The following is a 12741-nucleotide window of genomic DNA, read 5'->3' on the forward strand; positions in this document are numbered from 1 at the left end:
AGCCTGCCGCCGTCGCTTGCCCTGTAAGGAGCTGGAAGTCATCAATCTTCAAAGTTTCACCTCGGAACCTTTATACCTAGATGTGGTTTCGAAACACGCACAGTCGCAATTTCTCCTAACGGTGAACGAGTTTCTTGAGGCCCTCGCTAAGCTCCTAGCCTCTCCAATTCAGGGTGAAGGAAGAAAATAAAGACATCAACAGAAAAACGAACCAAGCCTGCGCGTTGAACATTTTTCAGGGAAATATATCGAGAGTATCTTAAAGCAGATAAGACCCAGATCCTTCTTCCCAAACGCACTGAAGAAAGTAAAGTGAAAAGTACAAATAAAGACAGAAAAAATTCCCCACGGTGTGGAAACCACGACACCGAGCCTTTCGCGTGTTGTCGAAAACGCAGAACGCCATTTCATCAGACCGCATCAGCGGGCTACATGTTTCCTCTATAGTCCACAGTGTGCACGGATTCACGGCAATTGGCAGAGATACGACCTCTGCACGCAGGCAAGTGCAACCTCACCAGTGCTCTATCTTGGCAGAGAAACTTCGGAGACGTTGAGAAACATCATTTATCTTTTGGTAACAATGCTAATTTTTTGGTTTAGAGAATTATTTCTTCGTATCGCATGGACAAATATTCTTCCGTTCCCGTACTACCGATTAAGACTTCTTGGTCACTAAATGAATAAATAACAGAAGAAAAGTTATAGTGGCGGGATAGTTGGAGAATAGTTGTGTCAGTGAGCACGGCGTTGTAAAATAGAAACAAAGCCTATTATCTGAACAGAGTGTTTTATGTATCAAGGTATTTATTAACCGTATTTTTCTTTCAAGGAATCTGTATAATATTTCGCGCTGCCATGGAGATGAAAAACTCAGCCCGCGGCAGTCGTCTTTAGTAATGTACAATTTTCTTTAAGCTTTTGCCTACCACATACACTCCGAAATAAGTAAATGAGGTCCTCGTTCATTAGTAAAAGACGATAAGAGCCTATTGTACAGACTGTGGACTTGTAAAACTTCTCTGGCAAAGGGATATTTTGATGTTAGAGAAATGGCAAGCGGATATTCTGATGTTAGAAAAAAAATATTCGCTTTGAAATGACGTTCTACACTTCCGCGTTATTTTTAGGATTTAGCCGGCCTTTTTAATGAACTACAATCTCATAGGTGCACTATGCGGTCAGAAAATTACATTGAGAGCTTTTGTTTAAATGCATTCCTATATGCTGCACTCCCAGTTGGTACCTGCACTTGACGATAGCGGCGCCACGGAATCCTTTTTACGTCACAGGAGGGTGTTTATCAGTAAAAATGTAGCTAGGTATGTACTCTTTTGATGGTAAAAGCCTTAGTCCTGGGATTTAGGGAGGATTTAATTAAGACAGCGGAGGGCCTATTCGCTACTTCCGTCCTTTCATTTAGGTAAGTAGAAAACCAGCGAAAAGGACGCGTTCACAAGGGGACGTACACAGGACTCCTTGTGAACGCGTCCTTTTTGCTGGTTTTCTGCTTACCTTGCACCAACTGACCCAACAAGCTACGCTTCTTCAATTTCATTTAGGTGCTTTGCTTCGGCTGATGCTCAAGAAGCTATAAATTTGAGCTTGAATGATATTGTTGGAAGAAAATGATGCAACATGTTCTTCCATAACTTTTCGCCTCCTTCTAAAGGCTTGTTTCAGGAGTTTTGAAAAAATCTGTCGATGGGTTTTTTTTTTCCTTTGATTTTTGAAAAACAAAAGCATATTCAAAATTCCAGATTTAGGGCAGTTGTTCTTGCACTTCTCTACATTATATAACAAGTAAAGTCGGTGCCCTATTTTAGAACCTCGATGCTTATCGATTGTGCAAATTTTAGAGATTTTATATTTGCGGAGAAAAAATTCTGAAAATTCTCTTGTGTAACGTATCAACCTGCATAGGTTACGAAGTGGCTATTCATCAGACCCTTTCAGGCGTCGCATCAAGCCCGCACAGTAATTAGTGCGAAACAAAATCTAAAATAACCAGCAGACGAAGCCCGGTCGAGTCGCGTCCGCAGCCCCGTACATCACGTTCGCTTTGACTGGAAACAGCTGCTTGGCGAGATAAAAGAAAAGAGAAAGTGAGTGCTCTACATATATAGTTGTGCTTTACTAGCACGTAATCACCTTATACAGACAAGGACGCGTGTCAAAAGAAAATTGGCGCGATAGGTTACTGTCATCGCAATGTAAACGTATCTAGACGATAAGTATATGCAGTAGCCTGCGTGCTATATTGCCTGTCAGTGTCTACAGCCAGCCAACACTGTGTAGGTCTGTCCAATTCACTTCTAACCAGCTCCTGTGAGACTACTTTGATAATGTACTAAAGGTTTATGTTATCCGAGAAATGCAGCAAGTTAGGAGGAAAAGGAGGAAATAAAGAAGTAATTCAGTATTTCAAGAAGCCGCATCATTTTCGTTTAGCACTGACGTATGATAAAATGAATGATTGCATTTGTACATGTTATGATTGTACCCGCTACATTTGTACGCGATATTTTTTATTGCCAACATGGCCCTTCAAATACATACTCAAAACAAGAATAAGGTCACTGCGAAAGAGGACGTTCTTTCGTTACTACAGTTACTGACATTGCTGTAAACTGACCTAACGCGTCTGGACGTGGTCATCTTTCAACACACTTCATTGTGAGCAGATTTACCAAACAGCTCAAGCAAACTGGCAACCTTTCCAGTACTCATCAGACCAACCGACCCGAAATCGAAATTGAACAGTTACCATCTGCGTTCCCATCAATAAATTAGGGACATTGATACGAGAATGGCAATCTCGAGAAACCTCCATTGGAAATTGATATTTTTTTACCCCCGCCCCCTTTTTTTTTTCTCAGAGTAGAAAGGGTTGCGTCCCGCGATGGTATTTCGCAGATGTAGAGGAAAGCTCAAGGCATCGCATGTTGGAAAACAAGCATCAATAATTTCCGGCGCTCCTTCAAGTGTCGGCCCGTGACGAACGGCAAACTCAAACCTAGCGAGCGCGTTCGCTATCTAACCCTAACTCGCGCAGCAGCGTGCCCTACACAGCCGAGCCGCTGAACAGCGACGCTTGGGGAACGAGGCAATCAACTTTAAGCGCTCCGCCACGACGAACGCGTCTCGCTTCTGGTCCCCGCTTCCTGTAATTCTTTTTTATTTTTGCCCTTTTGTAGGCGCGCCTTCACGCGTGCCCATTGGGGCGAGCTTTCCGCTCAAAGATGATTTATAAAACGCTACTTTGGGCAATGAACTAGGCGCACTGCCGCAGTGTGGGAAACGGAGGGCAGAGAAGGAAAGGGAAGAAGGGGAGTGCAGTGCTATGCCGCATCGTGTGGTATTGCTGTTTGTGCAGCACACTTTTTTTCTGGGAAGCAGTGGAAGAGAGAGACGGGGAGAAAAAAACAGTTTTTCATTCCCTCCCACCTTTCGCTGCCTTTTCGGGATGTTTTCACTTCACTTTCTTCTTCATATCCCTTCTCGCAAGGCCGGCTCGGGTGCGGACGACGTTTAGTGGAGTGACGATAAGAATTGAAGAATCTAACAAGGTAACACGTTACGGAGCATGATTTACAATGCATATTTCTTTACGTTTACATCGCTCCGTCCTTCGCTGCGTTCCTTTTACTTCCCTCAACGCAGTAAGAATTCGGTGCCTTATGGGAGACAGTGGTGTGCGGGGCCGTGTTCCTTAACAACTCTCCTTCCCCTCTTCCTGCTCTCTCATTTTCTGTTCCGCGCGACTTGAAAGCTATAAAAGAACTGGATGGCGCCGCCGCGGTAGGCTCGAATGAGGGCTAGGCGAGGGAATAAAGGCTGTACGTGAGAAGGGAAGACGGAGTCAAGGCAGTGAATAGGGAATAGAGGAGAATAGGGAGTAGCGGATGAGGAAAGAGATAGTCTCGGCAGAGGAGATGGCGGTGTGCGGGTTGCGAGCAAAATGCGGACGGTGCAAGCGGAGTCGGAAGTCGATAAAGGCCGCCGAGGCGGAACGGCGTGATCGGGGTTCCAGAAACCTGCGCTAATGGCTCTGCGCGCTCGAGGCGTCTCGCTGGGGCCCCGCTACGTAGCAGCTCGCATTTTCCCGCCGCCCGGTGCGGAGAGAAGTTGTGTACGCCGACACTCTAACATGGCGGCGGGAGTTCGCGTGAGTTATGGCCGCGTCGCGCCGACAGCGCGCTTGCGAGACATTTCCGCGAATGCGTCGCGATGACGCGAGAAAAGGAGGAAGGATAGAGGGAGACAGCATTGTATTAAGGCTTTGTTTTCTATCCTTGGACAGTCGCCAACTATACCGAGTGTGCGGTACCCATCGCACCCCACCTTATTCCAGCTTTCGTCACGGGAGACTTTAAGAGCCCATAAAACTTTCTTGCTCTGTACATACACTTTTTAGGTTGTGCGAGGGCACGCTCGATCCAAGGAGTACCGGAGGTTAACGGAACAGGTCACGCGTTTGCTGTCTCGGAGCGCTGATGTGAGACTGAAGCTTTAAAGCGTTGATCGAAATAAGGAACTTCAGTCTGAAGGATTTTCTGCGGCATTTTCATTACGTGACTTTTCGAAAAGACGCCCCCACCACATCTTCGAGACGACTTCAAACATCGAAAGCGTGAATATGCATAACTGTAGATTTCACAATAAGCCGCTGGGGAAGGCATAATGACACATGCGCCCAAATATCACCACACTATAAGTTAGCGATAGAAACATGTCGAAAAAACAGCACGAACGGCACGTGGTCAACGCGACAGCATTCGCTTTAACAATGCACTTACCGGCATATTTTGGTAGGGTGGCTAAAAAGCTAAAAATGTGGTCATCGACGCCGCTGCTATAAAGAAACAAAACTAAGTGAGATTTGGAGAGAAAGCAAGTGGCGCTTAGATTGCAGAGCAGTAGGCATTTGAGAATATTTTAGCGGAAAATATCCAAGCAGCGAATTCTTTTAAAGCGCATGTAATAAAGAGTACAATGTATTTTTGCGACTGTTCAGCCTGGATCTCGGAAATACCTTAACGGAGATAGTACGATTACGAAACATTAGGCAGTTTGATTAAGCTTAAATTCTTTTTACTTTCCCATGATGAGTTTCAGTGCCATCAGAAAAGTCATCCAAATATCCTAATATCGTAATCTGAAAGTCTAATACACTGTTGTCGTATACTTCAGTAGCTGTATGTGCCGCAATAAACAAAGATAAAAGTTAATTGCCACATGTTAATCTTTCCTACAGCGCCTCCATTAAACGCCAGATACCTTATGTCTAGCAAACTGATCTTTTTTTTTTTATTAAACCGACTATTTGGGTAGAATTAAAATCTCTGTCCAGGCTGGCTGCTGCGTGTGGTTACAGGACTGGCATCTCTCGGCGAGTGATAAGTTAACGCACCAATTTCTCCCATCACTCGTCTGCACGGCGGTTAGTTTATCAAAGGGCTTTGGTTAAAAATTGTGCGAAAAGTGCGGGGAACACTTGTGTCAGTGCAGCAGGCAGACTGCACACTCGGGTAAACGACCAGAGCGATATTGCCATTGCCTGTTATCAGAGCTTTGGGGAGATTGTTGAATAGGTTTGACACTTTGCGCTGTCTTTTCGATTAATTAACATCTACGAAATTACATTCAGGATAAAAGCTTGGTATGTCCTGCTCTCTAACACCATGGGACTTTTCTATAAAATATATCTCCATGTAAAATTTAGTTTGTAATTTCTTGTTAAGTGCTTTTGTCTTTTTGGGATGGTATGTTGATATATTAGAGCGAAAACTATATTACTACATGTTTCCCAAGGTCAATCTTGATGCGCGTTTGATCTTGAGGCCACGGAGCGCAGGAAAACCACGTCACTTGCCAAGCAGAGGCGCGTGCGCTCGCTGGCTACCCCGCAGTGATACCACGTGAGTAGGAAAGGGCAGGCTGGGAGAGACGCAGCTACCGCGATAGCTGGCTTCGCTGTTGTGATACCACGTGAATAGGAGAAGCTGTTTGCTCTTCAGTTGCGCCATGGCTGAGGCGCGCGCTGAACCGAGTGTGTCACCTCTTCGGCGTCGCCGTCAAGCCGCGTCCAGTCACCAGCCGATATAGCTCGCCGAGAAGGTGTAATGCAGAGGACGCGAGCTAAACGAGCCGCTGGAACCGAGGTGCAACGACAAGCTAGACTTGCGAAGCAACATAACAGCTCTCGTTCTGTATAACTAGGTGTAGAAGAGCTAAACCTCGACAATTTTTTTTTTCTGTCTGTATAGGCTACCTATATTTCGGCCTAGTTTACTTTTGATTTCTAGTCCTGATCAAGTATACTCTCTTAACCGGCTCTCGGTTTTGCATATTTCATGACTGTTAGTCATGTAGCAGTAGGCTAAGGCCTCGTCAGGCGATACTGAGCTTCTAGCCTTCCTCACCTCTTAGGCAAATATCTAAATAACAAAGCAAAGAAGGAAGAAAGAGAAAGAAGGAAAGAAAGGAAAAGAAAGAAAAGAAAAGAAGGAAATGAAAGAAAGAAAGGAAGAAGCAAAGAAAGAAAGAGAAGCAAAGGAAGAAAGAAAGAAAAGAAAGAAAGAGAGAAAGGCAAAAAGAAAAAAAGGAGGCAAGAAAGAAAAAAGAAAGAAAGCCCCCTACCTTCTTAGCAAAGGCTGAGGGCGGCTAGTGATGACAGGATCAATTTCCTCTAAATCGCACATGGAGCGCATGTGTTCCAGGGTACCTCTTCACATTAAGAAACCGGAAAAAATAGTATTGCATGAGTCCAAGAATTTGAGGCTGCTGAGGCGAAACAGTTGATGAATTCAGCGGTGACGGAGAGTGCATGGATGATGAAAGTCCATCGCTTCTGGTTTGGAGACTATGCAACAGTGATTAGATCCTGGGACAGTGAATATTTCAAATACAGCGATATCGCAGGAGGCGCAACACGAGGTACTAACCACTATGCGATCACGAATGGAAGACAAGATAAAAGATGGTATTTAAGGATAACGGTCTGGATTTCGAGAAAAGGCAAGCGCAGCAGGGGACGGAAGAAAATTAGGTGATAAGATGAGATCAAGAAGTTTCCGAGGATAAGGCGACCGTGGCTGACACAGGACAGAGTTAATTGAGTTAGTTATGATGAACAATAAATATTGCGAAAGTAAAGATGTGTTTTTTCTTTTATTATATTCAAGAAGCAAAACATACATCGGTAATTTCGGACTTCAATACAGGAAGTTTCTGTTTACTGCTATTGAAGAAATAATTGGTAATGTTTTAATTGACAGCGAGAGATGGCAATGCTTTCAATGTAAAAAGAAACAATGGCATTGACGAATCTACACCAATAAAAGTATTTAGAGTATTGCTGATGTTTCGCTGCGTTGCACTTCATTTACCTCATCAGCAGCTTCTGACTATTGTTTTATTGAGAATGAATGTTAAGAGCACAAGATCTCAAAGTGATATTAGATTTTGGGTGATGCTCATGAAAACTTTCACAAGTAAAGATATTGAATAAGTTATCGTGTGGTGCACTTGGTGTTTGTTTCAGCCGCCCCTGTGGCTCAGTGGTTATGGCGCTCGGCTGCTAACCGAAAAGACGCGGGTTCGATCCCAGCCGTGGCGATCACATTTAGATGGAGGCGAAATGTTAAAGGCTCATGTATTGTGCGATGTCAGTGCACGCTAAAGAACAACAGGTGGTCTAAATTTCCTGAGCCCTTCACTACGGCGTCCCTCATAGCCTGAGTCGCTCTGGAATGTTAAAAATCCATAAACCACAATCGAAACTGGTCTTTGTTTCGTTCAAAAACTCGTAAAAAAAGAAGATTGCCTATTGGGGGAAGCGCTTTAAGTGTACTGCTAAAAAGTAGCTGGGACCCTTTTATAGTCAAGCGCAAAATTTACAGTGGAAGTACAGTAATCTTTCAAGAGCGTAGATGACCTAAGGAAACTGAGAAGCACGTACGAAAGGAATGAGAGAAAAAGTGGTGAATAAAAAAAAAATGAAGCCAAAGAATTATTTATCTCTCCGCTCTAAAGTGATGTAAAGATTTCAAGATGATGTAATCCTAGTTGCACTGTCGACAGGAAATAGAACACCGCGCGAGTTTATTTCATTGTAACTTTCGGAACCCTTCAGCAACAGCCTGACGTTTATACAGTGCAATACTGACACGCGCACTGAACCCTACATATAACGCAACGCTAGGTTTAGGCGTATAATATTAATGAAAGAGAAACGAAGAGAAAGAAAATGTAACGGAGGTCTTCAAGGCTTTATATTAGTATCTACGATTACACGGATTCCCGTTCCCGTAAGCGGCAGGACCGAGACTTCATATACAGTACGATCCCCTTAAATATAGAGTGCTGTAATTAGGTTTCACCGAATAACTGCCCTGTTTTCTTTTTGACAAGGCGGTTACCTGAGTAGACATGAAACGACCACGGGACGGGGCTGGCATAAAGGGACGCCCATTACTGGAAACCATTCTTGGAGAAAGTACTCAGCGGCAAAGAAAACGTCATAGTCGAATAACTGCCAAAGTCGAATGTCCCATATTTTACGGGAGAAAGTTTTTAGGCAACTTTTCCTCCGCTGAGGCAGTTCGACAGAGAGAGAGCTGGAAATTCCTGCCCGAAAGCGGGGACGACGAATTACTCCGAACCGAAATGAGCGCGGTAGCAGAGACGATGCTAGTCACGGTGAGAGAGGGTGAGGGCAGGGGAAAGGAGGAAAAGGCGAACGTCCACCACCAAAGTGCCACCGCCGAACCGAAATCTACAGCGCGACGCGTATCTTGACGTTTCTCAATTTTTCGATCGATGCTGGCGTGACCGGCTATAGTATAGCAGCTCCTCCGCCGTCGCCCGTACGTCTCCATTAACGGCGAAATGAGAACGCCTTTCTCATTTCCAGTTACAAATAGGTTATTACAGCTCCGTCGCTGGCTTCCCCTCGGTCCCCTCGGTCCTGGGCTCGCCGTTCGTGGAGTGATTAAACAAAGCGAAATTGAGCAAAGACCCGGCGCCGCAAGAAACCCCAGAAAGGACACGCACGTCTAGCGGGTTCCGTCGCTTGACGCGACGTCTCTTTTATCACCCCTTTTTCCTCCCAACGCCGTGGCGAGAAAAACGGAAGGGAAATTATACGAATGCGTCTGGGGCGGATCGTGTATTCATGGAGGCCCGCGTATCGATTATGGGACGGACCCATTATTTCTGCTTGTGTGACAAGCGTGGCCCCACCGTAATGGGAATGGGCTTGTAATTAAAAAGCGCACGAAACGGTTACGGTGGATTGATACTGGCAGCTCGGAGTGAACAGAAATGTAGAAAATATTGCAGTCTGCGCGAACGGTTATGTCATCTGAAAAAGCATTAAACCGGGATGTTACGTAAGGTGTAGTTTAAATGATTCGAGGTCAACGTAGCTAGTTAATGATTTGTGCGCCGCAGGAAAGGCAGCAAGACTGAAACACTGCGTTCCTTAAAAGAGCCTGGTCGACCGCATGGCAGATGGTAAAAGAAAATGGTTGATCGCTCGTGTGAAGCAAGCTGCTGTTCTTGTCTGCTTACACGTGCTTGTCACGCCAGATCCAGAAGTTTGCTCAATGTAGTTCTACCAGTGCTTGCTTCGGTACGACAGAACAATACAAAGATGGTAGCTTAGTTGGAACAGTCAGTTTCAGCGCCCCTATAAGAGGAATGTTTGTTTTTTGGCTGCTCCATCTGTATGTCCCATCCCGAGGCAAACTCGAAACCTTCTCGTTCTCTGTTTCTGCTATCACTGGTAATCAATAGGAACGCGTGCCAGAAACGCCCTCACAAACCCGTCCCCCCCCCCTGCTATTTCGGCGAGAGCTTAACCTCTTCAGTCTTTTAGTGTAGCGCCCGACAGAAGATTACGCTGTAGAATAACAAACTGTCGCTCGCTTATTAGTGCGTAGAGCAATGGGATTGCATTATTCAATGCCTAATCCGGATTTCTGGGAATTGAATTTCTACGTTTCTGTACCTCATTTCGCCAAGTGATGAGGAAGACAAGGGAGAGAAAACAAAAATGGAATGAAAACAGTGCCATTTACATTTTTTGTTGTAGAAATAAATAACTTAAATTTTACGACCACATATAGCTTCCTTTTCCCACTTTCATATTCGCATCTACTTACAGCAATAAACATAGCAGAGAGAAGCATTGTAGAGGAATACGCACACACAAGCGCAGACACAAGTACAGGCACAAACACACGCAGACAAATACCCACACACGCAGTCTCGAACACGCACACACGCACACACGCACACACGCACACACGCACACACGCACACACGCACACACGTACACACGCACACACGCACACACGCACACACGCACACACGCACACACGCACACACGCACACACGCAAGCACGTGCGTACGGGAAGAAAGCGCGTTTTCTGCCGGAAAGCAAGCTTCTTGAATTATGAGTGCGCTCTGTGACCGCGTGCGGTGGCAAACCGAGGCGAAAAATCCATTGCTTATTTTCCACAATCCGGGGCCGGGGCGAATCCCTTATTCACTATTCCGCGCGCGACCCCCGACATTCATCTAATCACGAGCTGCGCGGAAGGGTGAGGGCACGGGTCTGCTGTCCGCATGAAATCGAGTTACTGGCGTGATGAACGACGCGGAAGGAAGGCTCGCCGATGAAATCCGGCTGCTCCCGCTCCCTGCTTTTGTCTCCAGCGCAGATACTAAAAACGGATACTAAAAGAAAGAAAAAAAGAGGAAGATAATGTTTCCTTTCCAAGTTCGGCTGCATATAGAGGTGGTTGCGGAGGTGCTTTGTTTCGGAAGTGCTTGGATTCGGATGTTGGCGCTTTGTTTCGTAGCTAGACAGAATGGTGCAGCGTTTCTGATGCTCCGGGTCCCAGCGTGCGCGATTTGTCAGTGTTAAAATGCACAGCACATACCTCTCTCCACATCAGGTTCGCGGGTGCTTCACTGCTGGGGCGGCATAAAGTAAACGCCAGGAGAAAAGGATTGATCTCTCGTGGTTGGCCTTCTGCATAGCACTTCACCCAGAATGCGTGCTTCATGCAAGGCCTACCTGGGTTGCTGTTTTTTTCTGGTTTATGCCTTTAGAATCGGAGTCAAAAAACTATTTTATTGATCAGCTATTTCATGTTTCGACTTTCGGTGTAGTAGGGCGTAAGGGGAGAGCAATTCTTACGCCTTGCACGTTTCTTTATGATCGACAGTAAAGGCAGCGAGGAAAGAAAAGTAATCGTAGTATGGCGTCCGAGGAAAGGAATAAAACTTAGACACTGAAATAAAAACGCTAGAAATAAACCAATGTATATTGTTTTCTATCCCTGCAGTTAGTTCTAATACAGTGGCAGGTTCCAATCAGGCAGCTGATAAAACACAATCTCTTCACTGCACAACGAAACTGTGTTTCAAATACTAAACTGCTGCGTTAAGAAAAGTCAGGACTGAACTTGAAACTTCTTAATTTAAGGTAGCCTGAGGTGCTTGGTTTGTTTTTGATGCATCAAGATTTATCATGCGGAGGATCATTTCGTTTTCCTAGACCTGCTTGCGTACTGCGCCATGCAATAAACCTTGATTTTCTTTTAGCTGTGTTGGTCAAATGAGAATTTTGATTGACAGTTATTGACAAAAAAATGTAGGGGTTGAGTACTTAGAAATAGGCAATAACCTAATATTAATTAATTAATTTTTAAAGCATTAAGGCATTCATTTTTAAAATTTTTTGTTGGTAGAAAGTTATATTTACGTGAAAGCTTAACGATCACATGAGCACTCGAAGAAGTTGCGAGTAGACCTTTTCGGCAATCTGAGACTTGCAAGGTTAATGAGGGCATCGAAAAAGACGGAGGGAAATCTCTTAGTTGGCGCATCTTGAGCAGACGACTAGATAAGGTCTAAGAAAATAACACTTCTGTCGACACTTGCCTAATTGGAGCCTAGGAATGCGATAGGCGAAAAACCCGCACTATACCCTATTAAATGCTGGACAGCTAAACGAATAGGTGCCTAATGTTATTGGCATTTTTGCACCGACAGCAATCGAATGGTTCCCAGCTGCTTGCTACCCTATAGACGTACCCCATTATTACAAACATAGGGGCGCTTGCGGAAGCCGGAGATCGCTGGGGTAAGAACTGAGGTTACGGCTCATAGGAACACTTGCAAAGAAGTTTGTTTACATGTAAAAAACACTTTTGCTTGCATGTATTCCTATCAGGCGTAACCCCAGTTTATACCCCCAGCCGTTCCAGCAGATGACAGGAGCGCCGCCACACCTTGCTTACGTCACAGATCGATCTTGTCCTATAGGGTCTCGCCGGTTTCATTCCTGCACATCCGCACATGCCGGCAGTGGAGCACTCACCTGAAGTCGCCCTGCTGGAGGCGGATTTTGTCGAAGGTGATGCGCACCCTCTCGTTGAAGCGCGCCACGAAGCTGTACAGGCAGCGCAAGTTCGCGGGGTACGTGGACGGGTAGAGCGGAGAGTAGAAGTGGCCGTGTCCCTCCGTTCGATTGGCGCTCGCGAAGCTGTAGCTGCACGTCGTGTTGGGAACGGCGACGCCGTCCACGCGGTAGTTCTCTGCACGAGAATGTATAGAGAGATGAATAATATACAGTAAGAGAGGGGGCACTCAACACTTTCCAGATGAAGGCAGCGTACAAAGGACATTACGTTACCTGGAATTTGGAACGGCTCCTAGCTAGC

The 12741-nt window shown here is 45.4% G+C and overlaps 1 protein-coding gene across 1 annotated transcript in view; it reads right to left on the reverse strand.

Moving 5' to 3' along the window:
• LOC149359011 (suppressor of lurcher protein 1-like) overlaps positions 1-12741 on the reverse strand; it is a 131786-nt gene that overhangs the window by 60283 nt on the left and 58762 nt on the right. Inside the window, exon 6 of the mRNA XM_089568967.1 lies at positions 12399-12615. Within this exon, the coding sequence (XP_089425093.1) occupies positions 12399-12615 (217 nt within the window). The remainder of the gene's footprint in view (positions 1-12398; positions 12616-12741) is intronic.

Source organism: Amblyomma mixtum, chromosome 2, assembly GCF_055824585.1.
Source record: "Amblyomma mixtum isolate Tamu chromosome 2, ASM5582458v1, whole genome shotgun sequence".
In the NCBI taxonomy this organism is placed as follows: domain Eukaryota; kingdom Metazoa; phylum Arthropoda; class Arachnida; order Ixodida; family Ixodidae; genus Amblyomma; species Amblyomma mixtum.